Source organism: Talpa occidentalis, unplaced genomic scaffold (genome assembly GCF_014898055.3).
Source record: "Talpa occidentalis isolate TD23 unplaced genomic scaffold, MPIMG_talOcc4v2.1 talOcc4.2, whole genome shotgun sequence".
NCBI classification, from domain to species: Eukaryota; Metazoa; Chordata; class Mammalia; order Eulipotyphla; family Talpidae; genus Talpa; species Talpa occidentalis.
Window position 1 is genome coordinate 26,051,328 of NW_023602073.1, and position 14,259 is coordinate 26,065,586.

Genomic DNA, 14,259 nt, shown 5'->3' on the forward strand with positions numbered 1-14,259 from the left:
TTTTTAGATCGTTTACCTGAAGCTCTCTCCTAGATTAAAACCTAGGGGACATTCATTTCCAGAAGCATTGCTACCAGGGCGCCTGCTACTTCACAAATACACACGAGATACCACACAAATCCTTATGATCAGGTCTCATCTTCCAAGACCATGACTTAATACATACAGAGTTGAATCTGAACACTTAAACATTAAATTCCACAAATAGTTTGGATGTACTCTCCTTCACTGAGAAATGTTTCACTGGTTCTCTACCACCATGCACAGTCTTTGGCTTTTACCAACATTTCCAACTTCCATGTAAGGCAGTGTTTCAAGCTTAACACCTTCTAATCATGATGGACTCCTCAGAGTTCTTGAAATAAACCAAGTTTTTTCTCACTTCCATTCCATTCAGCAGACTATTAAAATTTCTCATTCTTGTTTGCCTGAAAAATCTCTACTTCTTGTTTTTAAGATTCAGCTATCATAGTTTTGAAAAATTTTCCTTATATCTGTAATTCATCATTATATTGATAGTAATAGGCTTCCTTCATTCAGAAGTTGTACATACTTCTATTGTAAAACCACTACTGTGATATTTTCTATTAAGTACATATATATATATATATATATTTGCTTATAAGCATCCTGATTGTATGCCTGTGAACATGTCAATAGGACCTAATTAATAATTCTGAATGTCCACCATGATACCCTTACCTATTTATTTAATCTGAATCACTTGAGTGATTTTCCTATTTTATAATGCCAACAACTCTAATGAGACAGATCCCACAAACTACCTAAAATTATCATTTTACAACCTTACAATATAAAGCTTGATCAAATCAACTTAATTAAAAGGTGCATGAGTTATTTTGTGATCTCTAATACTAAGACAGTTTTCAGAACTAAACTGGAGGAAAGTTGGCATAAACTTGGTGAGGGAGAGTGGTTAGATATGCATAAATATAAATGACTGCTATTTTAAAACGAAATAGATCAAAGTTCCGTTATTCACATGTCTGTTTTCCTGCATTTGCAGGACAAAAAATAAATACAATCTGCTCTCATTTAACAGTAACAATTAACTCTTAACATAGGAGAAAGATGAAAGTAAAAAAAAGATACTCTGGACTACTAAATAAAGACTTCAACATCCAGCTGAGGAAAAAACAGATGCTAAGGCAAGTTATTTTCAAAATGTCTCTTAGAATCACTGAAAGAATTCCAGGTAATCCTTATCAGTAAAACTCCCAGGGAAAACATACCATCCTTTCTTTCAAATAACTATACACATGAAGCATGACTTGTCATTCAAAATTAAAACACTTCTAATTAAAATATTTTAATGCATCAAGACATTAAAACTAATTTACACAAACTAGTTTTGAAGATAAATGATATTTCAAGTACCTTGCTTAAGTTGCTTTTCCACTTGCTTGAATAGACCAACAAATCTGATTTGGAATGGGTATTTATTGCTTCACAATATAGTGACTTTCCAGTTTTCTGTTTTGAATTAAGAAGAGAAAGAGCAACTTTTGTAGGCAAGCCAAGTGGATTTGGATTACTGGTGTTTACTATCCAATCAGTATAGGCTGAAGTTTTCTGGTCACCTTGAGGCAAATGCAAAGCCTTCTGTCTTAACAGATAACACCATGTAAAGCTGGTTGTTGTCTTCAGGCTGGGGAAAGACAGCTGCTGGGTGTCCCCAGCATCAAACACCGACAGAGTGGTGGTTGCCAGTTGACTTTGTTTGGGGATGTTCACTTTGTCTCCTTGATTTTTAGCCCCTGGAGACTTCCTTTCTTGGTTGTTGTCTATACCTTCCAAAGGAAAAATGTGGATGTTTTCTGAAGGGACAGGTAAATTTTCCACTGTAAGTGATGCAGATGACTTTACATTTTCAAATTCTTGCAATTCTTTTATAGTTTCTATAACTACAATCTTAGAGTGTCCTGGTGCCAAATTATCAGCTGGTAAAACTTCTGCCAAATTAACAGTCTCACTATTAATTTCAGGTTGAGAAAAAATATCCTGTTCCAATATTACACCTTCAAGGGGCTCTGTAGTACAAACCTGTCTCACTAAAACAGGTTTCTTGTGTTTATTAATTTCATGAGCTTTTGAACTCAGTGGTTCCAAGGATCTAATATCTGTTGTACAAACAGCTCCATTTTCATCTTTAGCCCGTTTCTGGTGCTTTTCCATGGCGATGTCCAAACTATTTGCTGGGGAAAGCATCCTTTTACTTGAAGCTGAAGATTCTTGTTGGGGAGAAAGTCTACCAACAGACATTTTCTGAGATATGGGCAAGGGCTTTGATGGAGAATTTGAGCCTATATCTGAAAAAACATTGTCATAAACAAGCACTTCCTCTGGGTTTGGCAAAGTATTCTGGTGATCTTTTTGCGATTTTGGCATGGAATTTTGTTCTTCGCCAACTGGCACACTACAAGTAGCCTGGCTAAGTGGCTGGCTGGATAAGTCTTGGGTCACTAGGATTTGTGGTAGAGATGTGCCTGTGGCAAAACAGTAAGCTGGAACTTTACCCTGTGGATGCACAGGGGGTATAAATGATGTTGGCACCTGACTGAGTGGCCCAAGCATCAGTGGTGGCAAAGGATGTGAATTCGACATGGCATCTACTAATTTGGTTGGTAATGCCAATGAAGTCCCAAGATGTTCAGCCTGAACTGGATCTGAAAGAACTTTATTTGGCAAAGAATGTACCGATTTAGAAGAGCTAGATTGGCTTGAAGTGAAAACCTGACACTGAAGTTGGTATTTGGGAGCAAAACAATCCTCACTTTTAGAAGACACACATAAACTGGGGCTTTCATCTGCTTTGACACACTGTGTAGACACTTGTTGAGACTTCTGTGCATTTTGGTGGCTAAAAGGTGTATGGATCTCATTTAACAAAGGAAAACACTGTTGGATAGGAAAGATGTTAGTAGAACTGTACTTGGAAATTTCTGTCTGGAGATCCTTAACTTGAGTCTGGGAGCGCGAAGTATTTGCAGGAAGCTCAGCTAAAGATGTATTAGTGGGCTGAGGTCCCTGAAATGGCACCCCGTTCACCACTGGAAGAGTAACAGTTTGGAAAGATGCGGGGTTCACAGGTGACAGATGATTATCTGGAGCTATGTTTAAAGATATCTGCCGAATCAATGGGCCTCTCCTCCTCTCCAAGAGAGGCACGTGCCCAGTGACACTCATGCCAGAAGAGGAAGTTGGAGGCTGCAATTCAACAAGTGGCATTGTCTGGGGTGGAGTTATGCTTCCGCAGTCGAATGATTTACTTCTGAAATCAGTGACATCCATTGATGTTTGCACATAATTAATCTGTTCTGATGCAGCACGCCTCATTTCTCGATGAGTTCCAGGAACATTAAGTGTATTAGAACCTGCTGGCATCATGAGAAACTCTGCTTTATTTAGAAAATCAATTTTGGGAGAAGCCTCAGATTTAGAAATGTCTTCTATGTCTAATGAAGCTGAGAAACTTGAAGTGTGTGACAAACTACTCTCCCTACTTAGACTCCTGGAGAGAGTGGAATCAAAACTTGATTCAGTTGAGGAATGCTCAATCTCATCAAGACGGAGCCTTTTCTTTTTAGGTGGCAGTTTCTCTGTTGGCAATTTTGACAAGGTTTCACTACGCTGGGGCCAACTGAATTTCTCTGTCTTTTCCTGATCATGCCCTTGGGTTTCAAGGTCCCGATCTGGTTCTTCTGTGACGAGAATTTCTGGAACTTGGATGTTGTGCTGCCGAACAAGCCTTGAAGGCTGTCCTAACATGTGTCGTTCACTTGAAATCTTTCTTGAACCTTCCTGAAGTTCTCCTCTAATCGTGTTTGATAGTGCAGGTTGATGAGAATGAGAGGTGTTTTGAGGAGGGAGCCCTCCCTCCTGGGAAATTCCTATCACTTTCAGAGACCGGGGTTTAACTGTTCTATTCAGCTCTTGGAAAGACACTGGGGAACCCCTTTCAAGAGACTCAAGCTTATCAAATGAATTGGGTCTGCTCAGTGAGTTTGTATGTTGGATGACTGAAATCGCATGTCTCTTCAACTCTATCTTGTCTGGGGCAGCTGCGTTTATCTGTTGTTCCATGATGGTGGACAGCTTTGGATCCACGGTCTGGTCAGGGACTCTGGCAACATGCTGAATCTGGGAGTTTTGCAACTGGATATTTCTTAGGTGTTGGTCCCTTGTAATGGGAACATTATGTTTAGAGAAACTGGAAGCAGAACTCAGAGTATTCTGTAACTGAAGGCCTTCACAGCTTTTTGGAGAAGTTCCACTTTCATTTTGCTGAAGTTCATCATCATCTCCAACACTTTTCATTTTCCTTCTTTTTCTTATTTGGGATGTCTGTTCCCAGACCCCTGTGGAACCAGCAACTCTGTAATGCAGAATTTGAGGTTGTGTACTGGTAGGCACAGGGCTGTGTTCAGGTTCTCTCATAGCTACCTTTGTTTTTGGTCCATGTAACTCTGAACAGTAAAATTTCTTATGGTTTTCAAAATTTTCCAATTTTCTATACCTGTTTCTACAGGTTTCACACTCAAACATTGTCCCGCGTCCTTGATGAGACTTCTTTTTTTCTAAATGTGAGCTTGGTACCAATGACTTGCTCCTTGCTGATAAAATTTCACTAGTGGCACTATATCCCTGATAGCTCTCATCCAAAGACTGCCCAAGACCAAGAACATGATTTTCATTTGCTGAAGAGTCTTCCACAGCTGCTTGTCTGACAAGGGGGCGGGGATGCCCACTTTGGGGCACAGAAGTGTTAGGTCCCGATATAAAGACATCATCATAGAAAGCTCCAATTTTGTCATCAAATGACTGACTTCCTCTCAGTGGATGAGATGGAGGAATTATGTTTGCAGGGACTGCTGAATAACCTGTGGTAGGCATAGAATTACTTCTTGTAATAGGTAAACAGTCAAGGGAAGGTACAGACAGAAGAAACACTTGCTTTGACTTCTCAGTTGGGGTGAAAGGTGATTTTGGTATATCAGAGCTTGAACTTGTTCTCCGTCCCATTGGTTTTAAATCAAACTGGAAAGAATCCTTAAATATGTATGATTTGGGGGAATCAATACTTCCTCGTCGTGAGAGAGAGGTTCTCCGTGGCTTTACACTATCCAGTTGCTTATCATCTACCAAAGCCTCATTGTCTGAGATGAGTTTTGATATTCTTTCTTCAAGTGTTTTTGTTGCCAAAGGTGGGCGCATCTGACCTGGTTGCAATGCCTTTTCACCTGCTGGTAAAGTAGAAGGTGCTGGTGTATTGATACGAAGTGCAGAGGATCCAATATTCTTATTTGAGTCCTGTTCTGTGGTGGATAAAGTTCTGGCAAAGGGAGTTGGTGGACTCACTGTTTGATCCGCACTTTCAGAACGTGAAAAATAACCAGAATCTGTACTTCCTAAACTTCGAGGACTCAGAAGTTTTCCTTGTTGCTCCTGAGAGTAATCTGTAGCCTGTTGCCTTTGCAATTGCGCATGTACAGTACCTATATGAGATTCTTGCTTTCCTTCTGGCTGACTCATGTCCCCTTTTGGACAGGACTTCACATTAGTCTCTAGGGAGGATGCCCAGGCTGGATGTGACAATATATTAGTTACCTGAAGGTCCTTCTGTTTCTGTGCACTAGGAAGATCAGGCTTGGAATCTACCACCTTTGGGCTCTCAACCCTTAAAGGGGACACATTGACAGGGTGGACCACAACAGTTGGTAACTCCGTTATAGCTTGTAATTCTGAAGATTTGTCCTGTAGTGAAAAGGTACCTACAACATGATCTGGATTGCTTGGAATGGGACCTGATTTTGATAAAGCTTCAGAATTTGCTATTATTTTCATTATTTGCACAGGCTGCAGTTCTATGGAGCCTGGTTCATTTGGTCTGTCATCAGCAGTGGCCTCCTCATCACTTTCCCCACTGTCTTCTACATCCGATTGGATACTAAGTGCTTTCGGGGACTCATGTGACAAGAACAAACTGCCAGCATCAGGTTGTAAGACAAGACCCAGTTTGATAGTATGTGCATGGGATTTTTTGTGCTTGTACAGATTACTTTTAGTCTTAAACGAAAATCCACAGGTCACACAAGGGTAAGGTCGCTCACCAGTGTGGGAACGGATGTGCTTTAAAAGCACACTAGGCTTTGCACAAGCTCTATTGCAATACTCACAAATATACTTTCCTTGTTTTTTTGGCTTCTGCTCTTTCAGAAGAAGATTGCACATTTGTTCTACGCTGTGATTAACAACAGAGGCTACAGGAGCTGAATTATAAACTGTCATGGGGGGTGACTGTGTGGAATGAGTTGGACTTATTGACATAGGTGAAGTAGAATCAACTTGCTGGCTTTGAGGAGTAACCTGAGTTCTGTTGGAAGGTGAAGTCAGACCTATAGATGATGTCACTACTACATTATAAACTTGTTCAAGTTTGGCATTTTCTTGATTCTGCAGATTTTTCAGTGATCCTGTTAAACCTGAACATACTGGAAGCTGCTGATTAAGTTGGTTAGAGTTAGAAACAAAGTGTTCTTGTTGATTATATGAATGAGAAATAGATTGAACTGCTGCTGGCTCATTCTTCTGAGCAACAGAAGCATGTACTGTGTATGAGGTACAAGGAGAAGACTGTGATTCAGCAACAAATTCTTGTGAAGTCTGATTGGGGGCATCCATTGAGCTGATTTTTAATTGAGAAGGGGGTTGTACAGTTTTATTTGGTCTCAGTTTTTCTATCTTAACTGCACAAGACGAGCTTTTTTGAGATAAGGTGCTCAGTTCTGGCTCCATTGCTTTCAGTAAGACATCAAATGCGGTGTTTGTGTAGGAAGAGGAAGTAGTACTACCATTAGAGGAGATACATTCACTATGGTCAGTCCTGGTTTTACTGGACAAAGAACTAGGGTCACATCTTCCATCTAGATGATTTAATTTGGCAGGATCAGAGTCTTCGGACCTCCATCTCCGCAGTTCAGATGGGTGCTGCAAAATCAAGGGCTTCTTTGGGGAGACTGAGTCTTCGAACTTAGAGGCCTCAGCAATTATCCTAGGTGTTTCTCCATTTTGTCTGGTAAATTGCTTCCCATTTTTTATAGGACTGTGATTCTGCTTCTTGTGAGGCTCTGAAGCACTCTGAAGAACAGTGAAAGATGACTCTTCTGTATTTTGTTTGTGTTTTGCCTGAAGAGGATTTCTCAGTGGAGATTTTGGTATTTTCTTCAGGTGATTTTCAGCTACAATCTTTTTTCGTTTCACACCTTTAAGTGATTCTGAAGTTCCTTTAATACCAGCCTCTAAGATTTCTGTTCAAAAAATAAAACAAGAAAATCAGTTGGTAAAAAAAGCACAGAGACCAACTATAATTTTAACAACTAAAATTATAATCATCATGGGGCCTCCCTGGTGGCGCAGGGTTTCAAGTCTCAGCACTACCAAGCTACTGCCAGCCAGTGTGGCATGAGTTCAATCCCCAGCCAGGGAGCTAACCCACATGATGCAGCAGACCTCTCCTGTCTTGCCCGCTGCTCCCCTCAGCAATGTATTTCAGTAGATCCACCTGTTCTGCTCCCCACTGTGTCTTTGGTGAATCTTCTCATCCCCGGTGTACCTCTGACCTACACCCAGTTCTTATATGCATAAATAAAATTATAATCATAAAAGTCATTATAACTATTGAATAAGGTGGTTTAAGGAGACCTTTGTTGGATAAAACAGCATTCCAACATTCTGACAATATTAGGAATGCTGACAATCAAAATCTACTGAAACAGTCAAGTGAAGACCTAAGTGTATATTTCTAGACTGCTGTGTTCCTCTCTTTACCTCCTATCTCATGAAGGAAACACATTTGTCCTAGATACAGATCTCTGAAAACTAAATTAACCTCTTTGTATCACTCCCAAAGCTAAGGGCTCTGTCTACACAATAGTCTTGAAAAAGCTAAGCCATAAGAAAGTTTAACTTTTTAATGCTGGGTATTTGTTTTAGTATCTTCTAGAGTGAAAAATTTCACAAAGTTTCTAAATAACAGTAGTGCTCTAGAATATGCAATGTCTCATTAGAAAAAAAGTGCTATAAAATAATTTTAAGAGCAAATAAATCTCAGATGAACATTAGATATTAGCTGGTTGAACCATGAAGTATTGCTAATATAGCAATAATATTACAAACAGGAAAAAATAGTACAATCCAATTATTTATGGTTTTTCAATGAAATCTAAAAGTCATGTGTAATGGTCCTTTGTTGAAAAAAAAATCACTGTTTAAACTAAGAAAACTTAAAAATGGCTGTGTATCTTTAACATTAATGATAGATCAATAGGTAGGCAGTTCCAGCAGAAGAGAAGAGTTAAAACTACCTTCACTGCTGACTGTATTGGAAGTAATAAACATTCAAAGGGAATTAACTACCTATACTCTCTGTCAACTATTAATATTTTTCACCAACAATTATTTGCCATAATTTAGTTTGTTTCCATTTGTTGGATATTTAGGCAAACAAATATTGTTCAAGTTTATGTAACTTGCTTGCAGAAAAGCCAAATATTTAATTCCTCAAAATTTTCAAATAGCGGTTGCAAAGGATATAACCGAAATTTACATTAGATGAAATGTCTGTACAATAATAACTGCTTTGCATTCACTGAAGATAAAAATTTACATAAAATAAAATATTCTATTTTTCTGTGATGTCAGTTTATGTGCTGTTATATATTAACCTAAAGAAGGAAATGCGTGCTAATTTGCCAAAGTTACATTTACCCACTCTAATTAGAAAGGGGAAAAAATAAGAGGGGCAGGGTCTCCTGGCTAAAGTATTTAAGCTAAAGAAAATTAGAAAAACAAGAACCAATGATTGTTGACACCTTCTAAACAAGTATTTTTTTATTATTCAGTCCTCTCATTTATAAAGTGATGTTTTCCTATTAGTTTTTCCTCTTCAATATGGATGTAACAAAGTCAATGATGCACTTTATGTCTCTCATGAACTTCACCAGGCAAGTGATCAAAAGTGAAAAAATGATAATCATCTAGGGCGAGTAGTTTCCCCACCTATTTCCAAAAAGCTTGGAAGTGGGTTGTAACATAAGTGAAAGCCATTAGGTTGCTAAAATAAATATAAAGACAGAGCAGAGGTTCCCAACTCCAGTGACTGTGTGACCAGGAATACAAAAGGTAATTTTTATAACTGCCATGGCCAACTACGCAACCAGAATCAGGGTTTAGGTAGTTATTTTTTTAACATACTTTGGGCATAAGCTTTTATTTTTACATAAAGTTATTTGCAAAAAATTAAACAATGTCTTACATTCCAAAGAAAAATGCAAAAATTCAACACATAGACAACACAAACATAAATACCACACTATGTATGTTTCAAACCAAAAAAAGGTGAAATTTAAGTTTGTACTTAAAAGAAAATGAGTTAGAGTAAAAATAAAGAAACTATTAAATTTCTGATTCACATTTCTTCATAGAAACACTATTTCTTAAAAATTCTTCTGGAATTGAGGATTTGAACAAACACTTTAAACAGATTTTCTGAATTGCATGTTTTAATATTAGATGAGGACTGAGTTATCTCCCTTTTGTAAAGATTATAAATTAACATTCTGTTCATAGAGGTTTACTCTTAGTTCTCTATTTGAATTTTAACACTTCATTGGTGTTAACACACCAATCCCTTCCTTCAAAATACCTTGTACTCCTTTGCCTTCTAGCAATAATGTTCATATAAAGAATCTGGTATCAGCCTGACTAACAGTTTCCCCTCCTGGAGGTGATTTTCTTTTTTCTGCCTGTGTGTCTGCAAAATTCTTTATTTTTGAAGGCTATTAATATAACTAGGAGTCAATTCAGAGTTGATCAACATACAACTTACATTTTTTTCTCTAGAAACAATGATTATATCTAAAGGAAATTTTTGGAAACTTTTTCTTTTACTAATGATCAAATACATTTTCTGTTCTAAATACATCAATTATTATGCTGGACCACACTTATGGCAATTTTTAATTACTTTCATCATTCTGCTTTTGTATGAATTTTTCTCTAGAATTACCTACATAAACATTTTCCTGTATGTTAACAATTCACTTATCAGACCATTAAGTTCCTTACTGTTTCAAGTTTGTTTTAGACTGTTGTTTTGTTCTCATTTTGTTCCCTTAGTTCCATTATTTCCCATTTCACTCATTTTATTGTCCGATGGTATGTTTGAGTTCTTTCATTAATACTTTTATGACTTTATTAAGTACTGTGCTTTAAAAAACACCCTTCTGTTTCTGAGGCATCATTTTCTTTAAGTCTGTTTTACCCTGTCTTTTCATGTTCTACTTTTTTACTGCTTGAAATCGTGTGGAATAGCAGGGTGTGGCATTCAGTGAAGAGTATTTTTATTCTTGAACGATTTTGGTGAATCTCCTGTATCAGGGTCACTCTCCTTGTTCATGAGATAAAGCCCATCTCATCATGAGTAGCTGACCCTGGCTATTGGGACAGTCTCTAAATTCAAGGACTACTTCTTCTTGCTGCTGCTATTAGAAGTGAAGAGGGTGTGTATGGGGGGATGAGGAAGGGGTATAAAAAAAATGCGCTTGCAGACCTTTGGGTCTTCAGACAATACCTGGGGTAGTTTTACTAAACTCAACTTAATCTTTAATAATTTAAAATCCACTAGAGATCCTATATCCCCTTATCTATAGTAAGAAACACAATCATTAAACATTGTGAATACATCTACAACCTCTGGTATATAGTTATGAGAGACCATTGTTAGGAAGCTCTATAAACCAGAATATCCCAAAGCAAAAATATAGCTGGGGTGAAGAATGAAAGGAGAACAGCTATTTTCCATCAGCACTTCCATTTTTCAATAATTTTAAAGGCAAGTTGTTGTTATAATAAACTAAAATGAAAATAAATTAGAAGAGGCTGAGAGACAAAGAGACAAATGGTAAAAGCCAATCTAAGGACGATGCCTTTTTATTATGCTCACTCCCACCAACCTAGTAACAATGAGGGCACCTATATATTTTAGAGAAGCGTATAAGTGGCCAAGAATACCATTGGCTGGTTTCCAGAATAACATCCAGAGAACAACAGATTGGAAACAAGCCAAGTTTCCTGACTTAGGAGTGGATCTGAGTTTTCAGTTAAAAAAGTATGATAAACTACAACTGAATTATATGTTTAAAATTCTGCCTAGATTGAAGGTAGGTTTCTTTTTCAGATTTCTTCAGAAACATGTCAGTGTAAAATACTTAAAATTTCTCTGGGGCCTTGGGCACACAAGGACTACTACCTGTTTTCCTTTGTCTTTTTTTTTTCTTTCTTTTAAAGATTTGTTTATTTATTTATACAATTACCGGGGTACAGGCCAGATGTGTGGGAGGGTGAGAGGATTCACCAGAGAGAGAGTGGGGAACAGAACAGGCAGACTGACAAAGCACACTGCTGAGGGGAGTGGCAGGCGCAACAGGAGAGGTCTGCAGCACCATGTGGGATTCTCGCTGGCCGAGACTGAACCAACCCGCGCTGCAGAGGCTGCAGACCAGCTTCACAGCATTGCTGCAGAGGCTGCAGACCAGCTTCACAGCATGGCGCTCAACCGCCTGCGCCCCTAGGGAAGGCCTGTTTTCTAACAGTTAGCAACATGTTGAACTGGAGATTTAACAGATCAGAGACAGGGAGACCACTGAGGAGCCTTTCATGCAAGAGTTAAAATGTTACTCTGAACTCAGAGTCTGTTAGTTGATTCACAGCACACACACACACACACACACACACACACACACACAAATCTGAGCAAAGTTTACTAAAGATTCTGCAGTTATCTTTACCTGGGAGGACTGAGCTAGAGTAAGAAGGAGGTAAAATAAATTTAGTTTCCACCCTACTGATTCTCAAATTTATTATACATGTACAGAATTATAAATTGTAGCTGCAAATTGAGAAGTAGAAAAATTCAATATACATGTACAGAATTATAAATTGTAGCTGCAAATTGAGAAGTAGAAATTTTCAATGGGGAAATGGTTAGGCTAATTATGGCATAGCCACTTAACATTAAACATCCATTTAAAATAATTATGAAGATTACATAGCATATGAAAATTACAATACTAAATGTATGTAGATATTCTTTTCCTTCCCTAGAGAGAAGTCTAGGCTACAGGAATAGATCTGGGAGTACATGGTGAGAACTGCTTTTGTAAAAGTATGTAAATGATAAACCAGAAAGAATTATAGTAGAAAGAGAAGCCTGACATCAGCAGCTTATTCATCACTAGAATTAAGATAAAGTAGAAATGAAAAGAAACACAGGGGTCATATCAAAGATAATATGTGATATCCAGTATGTCAGGGTTTGGGGACATTCAAGAAGGAAGATGTGGCCAATAATGTTAAATATTATAGTCAGATAAATAAGACTAAACAAGAGAGTACTGGAATTGGCAGTCACTGGGTTGAGAAAGACATCTTATCTCAGAGGGCAGTTGTGGTTTGGTCCTGATATAAAAATCCAAATCGCAAAAGGGCAAGGAGTAAGGAAGGGCATGATGATGTCTATGGGTCAGCAAATGCTTTCTGAAAAATTTCATTCTCTGTGAAGGTAAACAGAAAGGCAGGATGTCAATATCAGGGGAAAAGAATGGAAAGGTAGATAGGGTTGAGGGGTTTACAAACAAGAAGTAAATCAGCAGAGAGAAGGAGCCTGAAAATGCAAGACAAATAAATTAACGTGTGATATCTATACTAGAGTTAAAATGAGAAGCTACCACATGGATGTAGGAACAGCTCATTTTACTTAGCAAGCATTTGTAAGCTACATTCAATGCACATTCCTCCCATTCCTCATAGAATGTAATTTAAACATTTAACTTGGTCAAAAGATGGCATGCTTATCTGACTCCACCTTTCCAACCTCTGTCCATGCCAATTTCCCCCTACTTTCCATGCTGTAGTCAACAGTGGTGAACACCGTGATACTCCATCAGGCCCATCTCCTTCCTGTCCACAGGTTTGTATTTGTCATTTCTTGAAAAGTTCCTCCTACTCTCAACTTTTTACAAGACTAGATCATATTCAACCCATGTTGAATGTAGATCATAAACATTCATGTCCATTACCCCATTACACCTAAAGCAGCTGGCCTTGTGTTGTCCATCCTTATAATATTATCACAATGCAAAATGCCCTATTTATTTATGTAAGTATCTTTGTCCACCTTCTGATAATGATATGAGATCTGTAAGACTTGTCTTTATTATTCATTCCTACATAACCCACACTTAATAGGGCTGGATGAAAAAAATATCTAAGTAGGAGAAAATAAGAGAGAAATATAATAGGCTACCTACTGGTATAATTCCTGACTTCACAAAGGCTCAATTAGAATTTCATATGACTATTTTTAAAAAAGTGATATATAATAAAGTCCATCTAGTCCTTATTTTAAAAATGAAAATACCTGAATCTACTTTAGGATGTAAAAACTTGAAGAGGGTTGCATCCTTCCTAACAATTAGAAAAATGCAGAAATAACACAAAAATCAGAACTCCTTTTGAGTCCATCAGAAAGTGAAGGGCAACCAAATTGCCTGACCTCTGAGGACAGAAACATGTACTGGCTCACATATAGGGCCACACAGGGTGTAAGATGTAAGAAGAGGATGCAGTAGTCATGCAAATGTGTGAGAAGGTATCACCTAAAATTCTAACACTGTAGGAGGCCAAGTGTGGCCTGATTTTGATGGGCCTCAGACACAAAGGAATTCACACTCACTTCCAGGCTATTTTTGGTGGGCAGCCACCAGGTCTTCACACATGGCCAGAGCAGACAAGTAGAGAAAACAGCCTTCCAAATACCAGAAGGATTCAGCCACATTTGTGAAAAAGGCACAAAGCTACAGGCCCTGCCTATGAGCTTCTCTCTTGTGGACCAAAAACCTCACACTTTAAGCTGCTGGGAAAGAAACAGCAGATACATCATCCACAGAGCACTGGCAAAAGCTTGGAGAAGGGTAGGAGAGAAAATGCTCTAACCCAAAGGAGGTAGGAAACTGTCTTGGGGTCAAAAGTCCATACCAACAAAATTAGAGGTTTGCTACTATGAGTGGGCCAAGAAAAACAGGAAGTGCTTAAGACTGAGACTACATTGGGATAAGAGTGATCTTCACTTATCCCAGTCAAACACTGTTAAGAAATAATAGCAGTGTACTCCAAGGAGAA

At 38.2% G+C, this 14,259-nt stretch overlaps 1 protein-coding gene across 3 annotated transcripts in view; it reads right to left on the reverse strand.

Moving 5' to 3' along the window:
- The window catches only part of HIVEP1 (HIVEP zinc finger 1), a 151,797-nt gene that overhangs the window by 35,933 nt on the left and 101,605 nt on the right, over window positions 1-14,259 (reverse strand). For all 3 annotated transcript variants that reach the window (XM_037519215.2, XM_037519216.2, XM_037519217.2), the window contains exon 4: window positions 1,399-7,328. In XM_037519215.2, coding sequence (XP_037375112.1) covers window positions 1,399-7,328 — 5,930 coding nt within the window. The remainder of the gene's footprint in view (window positions 1-1,398; window positions 7,329-14,259) is intronic.